The sequence below is a fragment of the Mustela putorius genome, unplaced genomic scaffold, assembly GCF_011764305.1.
Source record: "Mustela putorius furo isolate JIRA1106 unplaced genomic scaffold, ASM1176430v1.1 tig00003896_pilon_pilon_pilon, whole genome shotgun sequence".
Taxonomy (NCBI): domain Eukaryota; kingdom Metazoa; phylum Chordata; class Mammalia; order Carnivora; family Mustelidae; genus Mustela; species Mustela putorius.
Genome location: NW_025422045.1, coordinates 200921 through 216607, shown reverse-complemented (window position 1 = coordinate 216607; position 15687 = coordinate 200921). Strand labels below are relative to the sequence as shown.

Below are 15687 nucleotides of genomic sequence, written 5' to 3'. Positions count from 1 at the left end.
AAATAAAAGATGGGACTTTTTTTTTAATCAAGAAAGGAAAGGGGTAATGAGTTACATAGCTGATATCTATAAAAACCACCAAAATATCTATACAGAAAGTGAGGACAAGGAAAGACTTAAGTAAGTAGAATGCTAGAATCGGTGGGGGCAGTACCCAGACTTAAAATATTTTCAGTATTAACACCACACACGCAGCCTTTAGCTTGGACAACGCATTATTGAAAGAGGTGATACAAGATCCATTGTGGAAATCGAGTTGGTAAATTAATGTATGATAGATTCGAACAGCTGTCCAAGAAAGACAGCAGGCCTTGCACTCTACTCTTCTGTCATCCTCTGCAGTCTAACCAGATTAGTCTCTCCAGAGCATATCTCTGAGGATGCCTCTCCCGATCTCCCACATTTTCTGGCTTCACACTGTGTGCAAAGTAAAATAGACAGCTCTCTTGTTTCACACGGACCTCATCCTCTGAGTCATCCCTCCCTCCGTTGTGTATCCCGTGGGCCAGCCAAGCCGACAGTTGCCATTTCCTTCATTGATCACCTGCTTTCCCACCTGTTTCCTCATTTTTAGTCTTTTCTCTACTCATAGACTTTTCCCTTCACTGCCACAGGTCAAAATCCTCCCCATTCTGCTGGGACTCACTCAGATGCAACTGCTCCTTCACCTTCTCCCTGATCTGTCACTCACCCTTCCTTAGTATCTTATTTACTGAATAACTTTTATTTATATTTGTTACATTTTCTCCACCACTCACTCCTTTGCCTCTCGATATCTTCTGTCCTTGAGCTTGTCTTTGGGTCCGCTCTCGTAGCTAGTAGGTATTCAGTAAACTCTTGTTAATGGAATGCTTTTCTTCTTAAAGTTTTACGAATAATTATTTTCTTTTCTACAGTCACAAATCAAGAGTTAAAGGTTATCTGAGATTAAAAATGACTTATTTACCTAAAACCAGTGGCTCAGAAGAAGATAACACAGAACAGGCTGAGGAATTAGAGGTGAGATCTTATAAAATATTTGGTTCAATATTTGGTGAAAAGAAAATATCTCATTTCTTATTTTACTATACTCTGAAGAAAAAAATAACTTTATTCAATGCAGTTAATGTGTGCAATAAAAATGATTTACATGGACATTTGTTTATTTTACCCATTAAACATTTCTTCCTTCTAAGGACATTTCTGTAGAATGAATAGCCATTATTGAATGTGTTCTTAAAGGTTAGCAAATAGAGAATACAATGATTATAAATGAGAGCATTTATTATAATTAAGTCATTAACTTTCTGATTTTTTAGAGTTTTCTGAAACTATGTCCTATTCTCCTCCATAAAGTAAGAATACAGTTTACTCTTTGTAAGTCAAATATATGGAAACTTTGAGAAGACTTTACTAATTAGGAACGCTTTTATGAAATGTAATTCTGGCTACTTTTCCTCTCATGGCTGGGGTGAGGATGGATGGTCTCAGAGGAAAGGAGGGAATGGGGGAGGGAAAGAATGCATGTGATCTAATAAAATGCCGTATTTATCTGGGACAAAGAGAATTTAACAGTTTTCATGGATGACAGGACAAGTCAAGTATTTGGGCAGAGCTACATGCATCGAAAGTAAGGGAGGAAGAGGCAGAGAGCACGTATTTGGAGTAGAATTGGATGGGCATTTGGAGGCTGGAATTCTTGTCCAAAGCACTGCTACTAGTGAGCCAAGGGACAGTGTGAATTATTGAAGGTCTCTGAACTGCAGGCTCTTCTTTTGTAGAATGATAGTACTGTACCAGATGATCTCTTAGGGTTTCTTCTGGCAGAACAATTCATGATTTGAAAAGGGGACCCTAAAACACCTGCCTCTTGACATTCCCACTGAAGCAACATTTACTGAAGGCACACAGTATATTGGCACTAATTAGCTTTGAAGAGTTTTCTTGTCTGTGCCTTCTTCAACAGTCAAGCCTTTTTAGTTGAGGGTCTGATTAAGCTTCCAGAAGAACTGTAAAGGTGAGGGACCTCCCCTAGCACTGGGCAATACCTCACACACTCATATCTTTGAGAAAGAAAGCTTGAGAATAAGCCATGCTTTTGTAACAAAGCTTTCTGGGAATTTGTTAAGTAAGTTCCAACACAGGGCTTGAACTCAACCCTGAGATCAAGACCTGAGCTGAGATCAAGAGTCGGATGCTTAACTGACTGAGCCATCCAGGTGCCCCTCTAGGAATTTCTTAAATGCACTATTAAGATTTTACTTTATGTAAGGTTTTTTTTTTTTATTTAAGATTTTATTTATTTATTTGACAGAGAGAGATCACAAGTAGGCTGAGAGGCAGACAGAGAGAGGAGGAAGCAGGCTCCCCACTGAGCAGAGAGCCTGATGCGGGACTCGATCCCAGGACCCTGAGATCATGACCTGAGCTGAAGGCAGCGGCTTAACCCACTGAGCCACCCAGGCGCCCCTTTATGTAAGGTTTTATAGGTGAGATAAACACGACACCAGGTGAGGTAGGCACAAGGCAAGATTTATTAAAGGTGCCCTCCAGCAAAGTTTCAGGGCTCAGGAGAAGAGGAGCCAGGAAAGTCGTGCAGGGAGGAGGTGGGCACCCTCGGGCGAGGCTCCACGACTCTGGAAAGCGGAGTCAGGGAAGTCGCACTGGGAGGGAGTCGGTGGGGGTCTTTTATCAGGCCAAGGCAGGGCATGGGCTCACATCCATATATGGTAGTGTATTTGGTGGTCGGGAGGGTATGGGGTGGGGGGTCCTGATACTTCTATTTCCTGCATAGGTATCAGGTTACCTCTGGAGCCGTGACCTGGGCATATATCCCTTTGGCGGGAGAGTCAAGGGTTGAGGAATGGGGGGGAGGGTCTGGAAGACGGCGGCCCCGGAGGTCAGCGGTCATTTCTGTTGTTCCTCCTGCATTCCCAGAGCCACCGGCCCAACACTTTATGGGGAAATACATAATAATAGAAGGAAAGAAATTTTTTCTTTAATCACAGAATATAGTTAGCCCTTACTTTGGCAATCAAAAAACGTGGTATTATCCTTCCTTAAGTCTATATTTGCTTATTGGATTATATTTTCTTTTTTTGTTTGTTTTGTTTTTCTCTGATTTCTGATTTATCATATAATAATCAGTTTTTTAAAATTTTAGATATTTATGGGTCAAAGTTTCTCTGCCTGGCATTTTGGTGCACAGAGTATCTTGCATAATGGAATTCTGTTTGAAATGAAGGATACCTGCCATAAAGAAAGAAAATTCTTTATTTAGTAACTAAAAAAAGTTAACAGTATTTCATTATTTAGGAACCTGCTCCAAGTTTTGCCCACACACACATGTTATAGGTACCTCATTCACAGTTCAGTTTTTGTGGGTAGAGTTGCTTCACTTCATTTTGTGGTCTCAGGTCTCAATGTTTGCATTCCCTCAGAATGCAGCTTATAATTTTAGTAGTTGTAAGCATGTAGGAGTTTACTTATGAAAGGCCCTAGCAATGCAAACACATGAATCCATGCTTTTTATCTTCAGTGTAGCTAATGACCAGAGAAGTCTTGTCTTTGACATCCAGTTTATAACTGAATATATAAAATCCTACTCTTTAAAGAAAACAATTGTCATTTCCAAAAGAGACTCTCTCAGAGGCAACCTGTATTCCTTAGTACGTCAAAGTCTGGCTATCGTAAGTTATTATTTAACATTTGATTTTTGTACCCTTTGCAACTTTAGATTTAGTTGTATTATTTTGCAAGACTACCATTAATGTGTATTTTAGCTCTGAATGCTTTCTTTCTGTTCCTCTTTGACTCCATTAAGTTGTTGGCACTTGCATACTACAAGTTAGAAATTAAATAACATTCATTGATAATTAGAAAATTATTTTGTGAAGAATATTAGCTGATATATGTCTCAGTATATAAAAAATTAAAACTCAGTTTTTCTAAGCAATATTCAAAAGTACAACTGTACTTTCCAGAACTTGAAACAGGTTTTTAAAAATTAGGCCTCTAATTTAATTAATTTTTACCCTTCTCAAGTTTACCTAGATAGCATGCATTCACCAAGGAGACCTTTAAGAGAGAAATTTTTAAGAAGATTTTTTTTTAAAGATTTTTTAATTTATTTATTTGACAGATCACAAGTAGGCAGAGAGGCAGGCAAAGAGAGAGAGAGAGGAAGAAGCAGGCTCTCCGCGGAGCAGAGAGCCTGATGTGGGGCTCGATCCCAGGACCCTGGGATCATGACCTGAGTCGAAGGCAGAGGCTTTAGCCCACTGAGCCACCCAGGTGCCCCAAGAAGATTTTAAAGAAATAGTCTTGTGGTACCATTTTCCTTTTTTTTTATAATGATAATTTTTATAATCCTTTTAAAACAGATTAAAAGATTAAAACAGATTTAACCCTTTTAAAACAGATCCTTAAAACAGCAGTAAAAAAGGACCCTCTTACTAATAAATTTTACTAATCTACAGAAAAATTATCAAAGACCATAGTTTTAAAAACTTGGCCGTTTTTCAAGAGAGCAAAATATAAAAATTCAACTCGCATACTTTTAAAATTGAGACCAGAGAAATAACATTTGATTTAATATACACAAGGCTAATTTTTAAGTATGTAGATCCTGCATTATGATCATTTAAAGGAATGGAAAGGAGAGAGAGAAGGAAGGTAAACATGGCTAGATAGAGAAAGTAAGAGGATACAGGAAAAGGAGAGAAATAGAGCAATAAAAGAAAGCAAAATTAAAGAGATGTCAGTTCTGTAGAAAAGTCTGTAAAAAGGAAAAAAATAAGAGTAAGAAAGAAAGGGAGTGAATTTACTTCCCATCCAGATTCCTTTTTCCAGAAGAATTCGTTGTCTTTTCTCTCACCGCCACCCCCCCCCCCCAACCTCACCTTCTGTCCTGCCTCAGTCTAAAACTGATAGCTGATAACCCTCCCACCACACCAGCCAGAGACATCAGCCTTGCTGCAGAAACCGCTGTGCTGTTCTCCGGGCTGCTAGAAACATTCTCTTCCTTTCCAACTCTTCTCCCTGACCTTCCCTTTTCAGAGTTAACCTCCCACCTTCTAAGGTGAAAGGTAAAAGAGAAAAGAATTCTCTTCCACCTTCTAAGGCATCAACTGGCTGGCACACACAACTGTCCTTCAGCACTAGATCCCCACCCAGTGCCTCGAAAGAAAGTCTGTATATATTACATTATATTACATTACTTTTTTGCCTGTTATTATGGTACTAAATATTTTTCCCATTTTGTCATTTTTTCCCCCACTTTGATTTGATAGTTTTTGCCATGTACAAATTTGGAGGTTTTGTACTCAAATTTATCAATTTTCTCTTTTATCCTTAGCGGCTTGCCCAGTCTTGGAACATATTTTTTAAATCTCAAGTTTTGTTGTCATACATGTTGGTTTTACTTTGTAGCATTGAGACATGTTCAATCTGTAACATCCTGGTAGAAGGTCTGAGGCAGCACCCTACATAATTTTTTTAAAAAATTTCCCACAAATTTGAACTGAAGTCCTATAAATTTGAGTCTTTCTGGACTTTCTGATTCATTGTGTTGAACTGTCTGTGTGTGCAGTGGAGTATAATATATTTTACTCAGTAGGGTTAATTATTCCTTATTCTGTTTTTAGAACTGTGCTGGTTATTCTTGCTTGTTTGTGTGTCTATTTGAACTTGAGAATTGCCCGTTATTTATAAAAATCTGGAATGTAGGGGTGCTAGGTTGGCTCAGTCAGTTAAGCGTCCGACTCTAGACCTCAGCCCAGATCTTGATCTCAGGGTTGTGAATTCAAGCCCCAAGTTGGACTCCATATGCAGCCTGGAGCCTACTTTAAAAAAAAAAAAATCTGTAACGTAGTTTTATCTTAATCTTGGCCACTATACATACTAACTTGGGGAGAATTGACACCTTTGTTAAGACCGAGTCTTCCTATCCAAGATCATATTATGTCATTTCATTCAGCCAGTTCTCTTTTTATGTCTCTTTAGAAGAATTTTTAAGTTTTTTTCACTTATTTATTTCTGCTTTCCTAGCCGTATTGGTATTTAGTAGGACCTTTTACTGTTGCCTTTTCTGTTGGGAAGTTTCTTATGTAAAAACATGCCATGAACTCTTGCTACCCTTCCAAGTAATTCCTTGCCCTAACTACCCTAGTTTAAGCTTCACGTACCTCTGCCCCTCACTAGTATTAGAGGAAATTTCTAATGCCTTCCTGGCACTTAAAACAAATGAAATTTTATTTCTTTGACTATTTTATGACCTGATCAAAATGCCTTTCCATGATCCAGAAAGAGAAAAGTCAGATGTGAGAATCCTAATGGCTTTTCAGTTGCTAGAGAGTTCTTGTAGCGATTATTTCTAAATCCTTTGCCTTTCCCTGTCGTGCCCAGACATATCTGGGCTTCATCTAGTGTCTTTTTTTCAGGTCTCAGATAGTTACTGATTTCTACCATAACAAGGTGCTTTCTCTATGGGAAAGACAGTGCCTAATAAGACACAATTCTTGTCCTTCATTCATTTGCTTATAATTTAGAGAATAGCTCAAGGTTACATGAGTTTAAACTGTGTTTCTCAGTGCTTTTCATCATTGCTTGTTTATTTAAAATGTTTTCTGTCCTGGAGCAACTGGCTGGCTCTGTAGGTGGAGCCGGAGACTTGCTTTGGGGATTGCAAATTCAAGACCCACTTTGGGTACCGAGACTACAAAAGACTTTTTCCTTTTAAAACCTTTTTGAAGAAATGTTAAAGGTATCAAGCAAATTTAAGTGTTATCATTTTGCAGGGGAAAAAAAAATCGTTATTATCCTAAAATGTTTATATGATGATCTTAAAGGTTGACACTGTGCAAATTCTTCCTTGCATAATTTCTGGAACTGGATATGGTAAATCTCTTTTTAAATTTCCTCCAGCATAATTCATAAGGTTAAAAAAAAATCAAGCATAAACTTAATTGTTACCACTCTGTTTTTCAGCCTGGCTGGGTTGTTTTGGACCAACCAGATGCTGCTTGCCATTTGCAGCAGCAACAAGAACCTTCTCCTCTACCTCCAGGATGGGAAGAGAGGCAGGATATTCTTGGAAGGACCTACTATGTAAACCATGAATCTAGAAGAACACAGTGGAAAAGACCAACCCCTCAGTATGTGCTGGTGGCTTTCACATTTGTGATCTGAATACATTTTGACCACAAATTTTCATTCTGAGGGTGTGTCTCAAATGGATTCATAGTAGTATAGAGAGATCGATCAACGATAAAAATGTAAGGAGGATTTTTATGATCCGGGTCTTTAAAGATGCCCTGAGATCAATTTTTTTAAATGATTTGATAATATTCAAAATCATTTGAGTCATAAATGTCACCCTCTAATTGCTTCTTTATTTTAAATCGTTTTGTAGCCACAAAAAGATATGTTTTGTCTTTAGACTGTTTTAAAAAATCTTGGAAATTTTTTGTAGTTTGTTACTAAAACATAATAACGTGTTAATTTCTACAGTAGATCATTTTTAAATATAAATTACTTGTAAAATGTAAAGGACTAAATAACAAGGGTCTTTCGTTTTTACCAGTCTGGTCAATGCATACATAGTTTCCAATGCACACAGATCAAGGATAGAGTATCTTTGAGGTATTCTAATTTATGTCTTCTCAGTGACCTTTTTCTTTTATTATCATCAGACTGTATATTTATAAACATACATTTACAAATGTCCCATTACTTACATTTATTATCAAATACCCTTCCATTTCTCCTCCCTTATGGCCTTATGAAAGCTTTACTAGTCTTCTGCTTTTTGACAGACACTTAAAATTTTTCATATTCATCCATTAATTTCTAACTTTTGGCTTTTTATTTTGTGTCTGATACAGTCCAAGCACTTTTGTAGATATTTTCTGATCTCACATCTTTCCAGAGCAAATCAGTGATCCTGCTTCTTCGTGGCACAAAGGTGTCCATCTCTGTAGGGACCTGTACAGATCATAAAACTGAAGACACTAAAATTCTACAAAATTTCCTATTGCAGAGCTCAGTATTATAGAAAGCCTAACTTGAACAGAATCACATTTCTTTCACTATGGTTGATATCACATTCAGAGAGCCTAAATCAGGTATTTACGGAAAGAAAGGTCTGAAACATTCCTTTAGAATCATCTGTGAAAATTGTGCTTTCTTCAGCAGTAGCACATTAAGAATTGACCTTCCAACTACCCTGGGCTTATATGGCATTAAATAAATTACCAATAATTTTGTTATTAAATATTTGTATAAAATTCTTGATCTGATGGCCTGCTTATATTAAATGCAAATAGCTAGAATAATATAATAAACAGGGTAATGGGGTTCAGTCTGATCCACTCTAATGTGCCTAAACTCAGACATGTTTTTACTATTATCTTTTTTCAAGCCAGGCCTATTTCTGTTAATGATCAAAACCAGATACTATTTAATCTGGGATCTATTAAGTTTCTAATTACAATGTTTCTCACACGATATTTCATTTTGCTCTCTGAATTCATGCATGGGGAACTCTACTCTTAGCTTAAGATCAGTTGCAGAAAACATTACTCTCTGGTTCTGGAAGCTGTATATGTAACTCCTGAAGCTTCTTTTTTATAACCTCTCTAGAGCTACCTTAGATTTTACTCATATCGTAATAAGGCAAAATAATAACATAATGAAATTATTTATGAAATTCTCAGAAGTGCATTTATTCAACAAGTATTTTTGAGTGCCCTTACATGTCAAACATTACTGTAGGCACGGTGGTGAACTCAAATATCAAAGTCAGACGTGTTACACATTTTCACAAAACCTTCATTGCATGAGGTACTCCAAAGATACCAATGTGCCCATGACTTCATCTGTATGTGTTGAAATAGCCTTTGGCCCAAACCAGTGAATTCTGGTCTAAGATATTTTTTTAAATGATCACAGCCTCTTTGATGGTCATTTTAACGATCTTCAGACACAGGTGACAGTTCTTCTGTTCCTAATCCAGGGATAACCTAACGGATGCTGAGAACGGGAACATGCAACTGCAAGCCCAGCGTGCGTTTACCACCAGGCGGCAGATATCTGAGGAGACGGAGAGTGTGGATAATCGAGAGTCTTCCGAGGTAGAAAGATTTTTCTTGTTCTTGTCCATAGACACATGCTACAGCAATAGATTAAAGTATGTGTGGCTTAAGATTCTTCTGGTTTTTTTTTTAGAACTGGGAAATTATAAGAGAAGATGAAGCCACCATGTATAGCAATCAGGCCTTCCCTTCACCTCCAGCATCAAATAACTTGGATGTTCAGACTCCTCTTGCAGAAGAATTGAATGCCAGACTCACAATCTGTAGAAATTCAGCCACCGGCCAGCCAGTATCCAGCTCAGTAAGATGCTCTTAGATTTTGCTGTAGCTTCAGGATTTTATAATATATGTTTTATTTCACTGGGTAGCCAACATTTATAGGAAATTTTGTCTTTTATCACTGGTTTTATTGAGATGTAATTGACAGACCACATTGGATTGGTTTAAGGTATGCAACATAATGATGTGACATACATGTAGATTATAGCAAAATTATACCCACATTAAGTTCATTTAACATCCATCCCCTCACAGAGCTACAATTTTTTTTCTTCTAATGAGAGAAAAATTTTGTCTTAAATGGCATGTGATAATGTATTAGGGACTTTAGGACTTTACGGTACAGTCATTTTTTAAAATATCTCCACTCATAGTATGGAGCAGAATCATGGATAACCCACATGGTCACTAGTAAACAGCCGCTACATAAACCAGTGCCTTCCAGCCAAAGAGCCCCAGGAACACACCTGTCATTAAACATGTTGCGTTTGTTACTCATTTCAGCAAGGAGAACATATACTATGAGTGTCCTAGTAAGAGTATGTTAGAAAAGACTTGAAGGATTTGGGTTCATGTTAGGCAACTTTGAGGAGGGTTTAAGGAAGCAAGAGTGTGGAGCACCTGGGTGACTCAGCTGGTTAAGCATCTGACTCTTGACTCAGGTCTTAATCTCTGGTTCTGAGTTCAGGCCCTGTATTGGGCTCCATCCTGGGTGTGGACCCTACTTAAAAGGAAAAAAAAAAAAAAAGCAAAAAAAGCAGGGATGATTCAGTGATTGGGCGTCTCAAATCTTATGTATATCAAGGCTAAAATTGTAATTAGTAATAAAGCAGAAGTCACTCAGATTTGCCGGGATGGAGAGAGATTGTTATTTTGTGGCTTGGACAGTGTTCACATTTTTCTTGTGCGGCATGATGACAACGTGGTCTTGATTTGGTGTTGATCTGACTGATGAGTGCCAGGGCAAGTCCTGTGTGTCTGGGGAGACTTTGTTCCTCCTCGGTTATACCACACCTGTCACCAGCACACATGAGTGAGTAAGAGCTGATATACTTGGACTAAACAGGGAAGTAGATGGCATTCGATGAAATACTATGCTGCCATGAAAAGAGAGAAGTGACTTCGGGCTTGGGTGGGTTTTTTTTTTTAAGATTTTATTTATTTATTTATTTGAGAGTGCAAGAGAGAGAGTACAAGCTAGGGGTGAGAAGCAGAGGGAGAGGAGCATGAAGTTCGATCCCAGGACCTGAGATCATGACCGAAGGCAGGTACTTAACCGACTGATGCCCCTGTACCTTCTGAATTTCATACCGTGTGCTTATTAGTTTAAAAAATAATTTATTATTTTTAAAGTATTATATGATCATGGTTAAAAATTCAAGAAGTATTAAAATAAATTCAAGCAGTATATAAAATAAAAATTCAATCTTCTGTCTCATCTCTAACATGTGCTTCCTCAATTGCTATTCATGATTTGGCACATATTGTCCTAACCTTTTTTTTTTAAAGATTTTATTTTTATTTATTTACTTGACAGAGAGAGAGAGCAAGAGAGGGAGCACAAGCAAAGGGAACTGGAGAGTGAGAATCAGGTTCCCCATTGAGCAGCAAGCCCAATGCAGGGCTTGATCCCAGGATGCTGGGATCATGACCTGAGCCAAAGGCAGATGCTCAACAACTGAGCCACTCAGGCTCCCCATGTCCTAAATGTTTTCTATATATTTCTAAACATGTATGCACACACATACATATGTATATAATTTTTTTAACCTCAGATCATCTTTTGGTAACTTAACTCTTTTCACTTGTATCCTACATGTTGGACCATTTCAGTACATATAGATGTCCTCCTTTAAAATCAACAAAGACAAACCGTCAAACATCATTCTGTTGTGCAAGTAATTCTTAAGATATCTCACCAGTCTCCTACTGATAGATTTAGATTGTTTACAGTTCTTTGTTACTATAAACAATACTACAGTAGATATTTTGACTTAATTTATATGTATATGTTTTTGGTTTTGTTATTTAATAACATAAAAAAAATCGGTTAGTGATGACAGCATGCTTATAAAAGCACAGGGAAAAGGAGAAGGGACTTCTGGGGGACGAGTCATCTAGAATGTCCAGAGGGTGAGTGTTGAGGTGGGAAGTGCTGGAGCTGTGAGGGGTGGCCCAGTCCGGGAGCTCCTAGGCTCTGGGCGATGGATTTCATACTGTGACCCTGGTGACCCTGAGAGCTCACAGAAGGGCTCTGCACTCCAGAACGGTGTGACCGGGTCTGACTGTGGAGTGCTCCCTGGCCGCAGCGTGCCCCATGGAGGGCAGCTTTAAGGAAATCGGACTTGAAGCAGGGAAATCTGCAAGGAGGTTGCTGCCCTAACAGGCAAAGCAACAAATGATGAAAACTTGAAATTAAAAACAACAACAACAAAAAAAAAAAAAAAAAAAACCCAACTTGAACTAAAGTGCAAGCAGAACGTAGTTGAGAGCTAGGAAAGAAATGGAATGAGGAAGATCTGGTGACCGCCCTGCCTTTAAGGGACAGGAGAGGAGTCGGGGGATGGACTGGTACCTGACGGGAGCTGCTGCTGGACTCCAGCACTGCCCCCCAAAACAAGGAGCAGGATGGAGTGGGTATGGACAGGGCAAAGCCGAATGCAGTTTGGGGCACAATGAGGGGTATCCATTAGACATTCAAGAGAAAGTGTCCGTGGGGCTGCCAAGAGCCGGGGCGGAAGAGTGAGCCCCTGGGTGAAAGGTGCTGGCATTCTGGGGTGTGGAGAGCAGCTGGGTGCCCCTCCATGGTCACTCTTCCTCCTGCCCCATCAATCCCACCCCCATGGCCTTATCTGCCACTCAGACATAAATCAAAAACCTAAACCTATTGTTGCTCTTTTTTTTTTTTTTTAAATAAGAATCATTCCAGCAGAAGAGGCAGCTTACAAGCCTATACTTTTGAGGAACAGCCTACACTTCCTGTGGTGAGTTTTATTCTCTCCCCTCATTGTCAGTAAAAACAGGGAACTCAAGACTTTTTTTTTTTGAACACTGAATATGAACATTTGCCTGGCAGTGAGCCAATCCAGCACAGAATCTGGGTTCTTGGAGATGAACTTCAGGGGTAGGGGGTATGGGGTAGATAGGCTGGGGAGTAGCTAAGCCGGGGAGTATCTGGGCCAGGGAGTAGCTAGGCCGGGGAGTAGCTGGACAGGGAATAGCTGGGATGGGGAAAACGCGTCTCCTGTGGTAAGAAAGCAAGGCCTCCCGGTGACTGTGGACTATATGTGGGCTTGTCTGCTGAGGTCCTATGCTGGCTGGAGGTGGTTTGCTGGCAGCATTTGGGTTGAGACGGTGCTGTCCAGCAGCCTCAGCTCTGTACACAGGCATCGAGCAGCAGCATCTGCTCCATACATGAGGGGACTCAGTCCCCTGGGCAGGTGTGTTTGCCGGTGTTGGCAAGCTCAGGGGCCAGGTTGGATGGCGTTCTGCTCTCTCTTCCCGTCAGATTCATGTCCACGTCCACTGAGGCCTTCTGCGTCCTTTTCAATAGGGTTTCCAGCCGCAGCCTTGACTGGGGCCCAGACCTTAGCAGCCTCATGCCTGGACTCTTTACTTGCTTTTGGTTTTCCACCCTCCTCTCTTCCTGATGTAACTCTCATGACTTTGAGTTTATCTCTCCTTTACGCAGCCCAGACTTGTGTCTTATTCCCAGGCTCCCAGCCCCTTCAGCCTACCCTCCTTCTCACCCACCCACAGAACCCTCCTGCTGTCTTCCCCCCGTCCCTGCTTTTTCTTCCAAACAGGCTGTCCCCTTATCTGACAGTCTCCCTCCTCTGGCTCTATGTGCACACCATTTCCCCATGGAGAATGCCTCCTCACCTTTTTTCACCATTTGTAATTTTGAATGGCAGTCTATGCATTATTTTTGAAAAGTGGGGATTAGTTTTGCTTTTATGAAAGTTTCACATAGAGATGCGGGGGCTCAGAATTCCTTGAACCATTTGTGGCTCCTCCATCTAAAAAGATGGTGCTGTACCGAGAGAGGGACACAGTCCTGTGCTGAGGAAGAAGGGGGCAACCCACCCGTGCCATTGGCCTTGCCCGTCTGCGAGAGAGGAGATGGCATGGAAAGACGGCCCTCACCATCCTTTCTCTCCTGGTTGCGCTTGCCTGGCCTCCTCCATTAGGCTGGAGCCTGCCTAAGCAGAGATCTGTGGTTTTCTCCTACTGTGCTTTAGAATGTCCTCATACAAGGAAAATGTCACATTTTGGATTGACTCTCAGGCATTTATCCAAGAAGCAATTTTAAGTACACCAGATGAACACCAGAATCTAGAGATGATTTGTATTCATCTGTATATTACATGCACTTTAGTTTTTCTATGTACTAGAAAAGTTATTTCCATACCCTTCTCAATACATTGATTAGGCTTTTTTAACAGTTTTCTTTGAGGCATAATTTACATACTATAAAACCCCTTAATTTTTATGGGTACAAATACATGAATTTTAATAACTGTATACAGTTGTGCAAACATCTCCACAATCAAGTATAAGAACCCTTCAACCCTCCCAGAAAACTCCCTCCATCCAAGCACCTACTTTCAGCCCCAGATGACCACTAATTTACCTTCTAGAAGTTTCTAGAAGTTTCGTGTAAGTGGAACCATACAGGGTTGCAGTTTGACGTATCTGGCTCCTCTCCCTTCATATAACGTTTTTAGGATTTAGCCACGCTGGTGCATGTCTCAGTAGTTGATGATATTCTGTTGTGTAGATGTACCAACTCTATTTCTTTTATATACTCAACAGCTGTTGGGTGTCTGCAAAGCGGGGCAGCTTTAGTTCCATTATTTTGTAGACCAACAGCGCATCCTCTGTCAGCAATGTGCATCTACCTCTGTGTGTCTGTGGACAATGTAGCTGGTGAGCAGACCAGAGGTGCTGGTTTTTATGTGTAAGACACGGTGGAGAAATAGGCCAGACCTGGCGGAGTCTAATCTGGTTCAAAAGATGAAAGAAAGACCAAACCTCAACTGTTTTAAGTAAACCTGGGAATAACCAGACCTCTTTGTTCATTAGTAATAAATTCATAAGTAGCAACTCCCCAGCCCTTACAGAAGGAAGGCAGGGCTAACTTTTGACTCAGCACATACAGGTGATGAATTCTGTGGTTAGACCGCCCGGCTCAGGTCTCAGCTCTGTAGCTCTACATTAGCAATGAATCTGTTGGGCGATTACCCCAATTTTCTAAGCTTCAGTCTCCTTGTGAATAAACACGGGCTAGTAATAACAATGATTGCATTAAGATTTGTGCAGAGATTAAATGACATAATCTATGTGAAAATATTTAGTGTGTGGTTATTATTACTGTCATGTTTTATTCATGTTGGTATCGCTCACATCATTATGGTCTGTTCTGGTTTTTCTAAATGGGATGTGGTACACTTCATTTCATACACCTCAAAATATGATGTCAAAGTCTCTTCCTTTTATTTATTTTTTTAATTTTTTTTTCAGTGTTCCAAGATTCATTGTTTATGCACCACACCCCGTGCTCCATGCAATCCGTGCCTTCCTTAATACCCACCACCAGGCTCACCCAACCTCCCATCCCCCTCCCCTCCAAAATCCTCAGTTTGTTTCTCAGAGTCCACAGTCTCTCATGGTTTATCTCCCCCTCTGATCTCCCCCAACTCACTTCTCTTCCTTTTAAAGGGAGAGGGCAGTGAAAAGGGGAGGTGGTCCTTTTAAAACGATTGTTTCTTACTCGTATTCAGTTTTCCTGTTATTCTTCACTTCAGCTTTTGCCTACTTCATCTGGATTACCACCAGGTTGGGAAGAAAAACAAGATGAAAGAGGAAGATCATATTATGTGGATCACAATTCCAGAACAACCACCTGGACAAAGCCCATGGTCCAGGTACCATGCAGTCTACCTGTTAACTTACTTTCTTACGCAATGTACGCCATCGTATTCCTGTGGGAGCTGGTACAGCTATTTTGTGGTATACACGGGCTGTGGCTAGCATCTTCTAATCATTTGCTGACCTTGGGGCTCGCAGCTCCTACAGATCTCTCACGTGCATGATTACCACTTGCTATCATGTAAAACAAGTCCAACTGGGAATAACAGGATGGAGCAAATAATCTGGTCCATTGGGGGTTTTTTTTGTTATTTGAATGGTTAAGATCATTATTTCACGGAAAGATAATCTTAGTGATTAAGATCTGTTAAAGAGGGGCGCCTGGGTGGCTCAGTGGGTTAAAGCCTCTGCCTTCGGCTCAGGTCATGATCCCGAAGTCCTGGGATTGAGCCCCACATCGGGCTCT

The 15687-nt window shown here is 40.1% G+C and overlaps 1 protein-coding gene across 5 annotated transcripts in view; it reads left to right on the top strand.

The window, feature by feature from the left end:
* NEDD4 (NEDD4 E3 ubiquitin protein ligase) overlaps window positions 1–15687 on the top strand; it is a 124178-nt gene that overhangs the window by 88568 nt on the left and 19923 nt on the right. For all 5 annotated transcript variants that reach the window (XM_004779214.3, XM_004779212.3, XM_045067543.1 and 2 more), the window contains 6 exons: window positions 897–999; window positions 6967–7133; window positions 8993–9110; window positions 9205–9372; window positions 12269–12334; window positions 15158–15277. In XM_004779214.3, coding sequence (XP_004779271.1) covers window positions 897–999; window positions 6967–7133; window positions 8993–9110; window positions 9205–9372; window positions 12269–12334; window positions 15158–15277 — 742 coding nt within the window. The remainder of the gene's footprint in view (window positions 1–896; window positions 1000–6966; window positions 7134–8992; window positions 9111–9204; window positions 9373–12268; window positions 12335–15157; window positions 15278–15687) is intronic.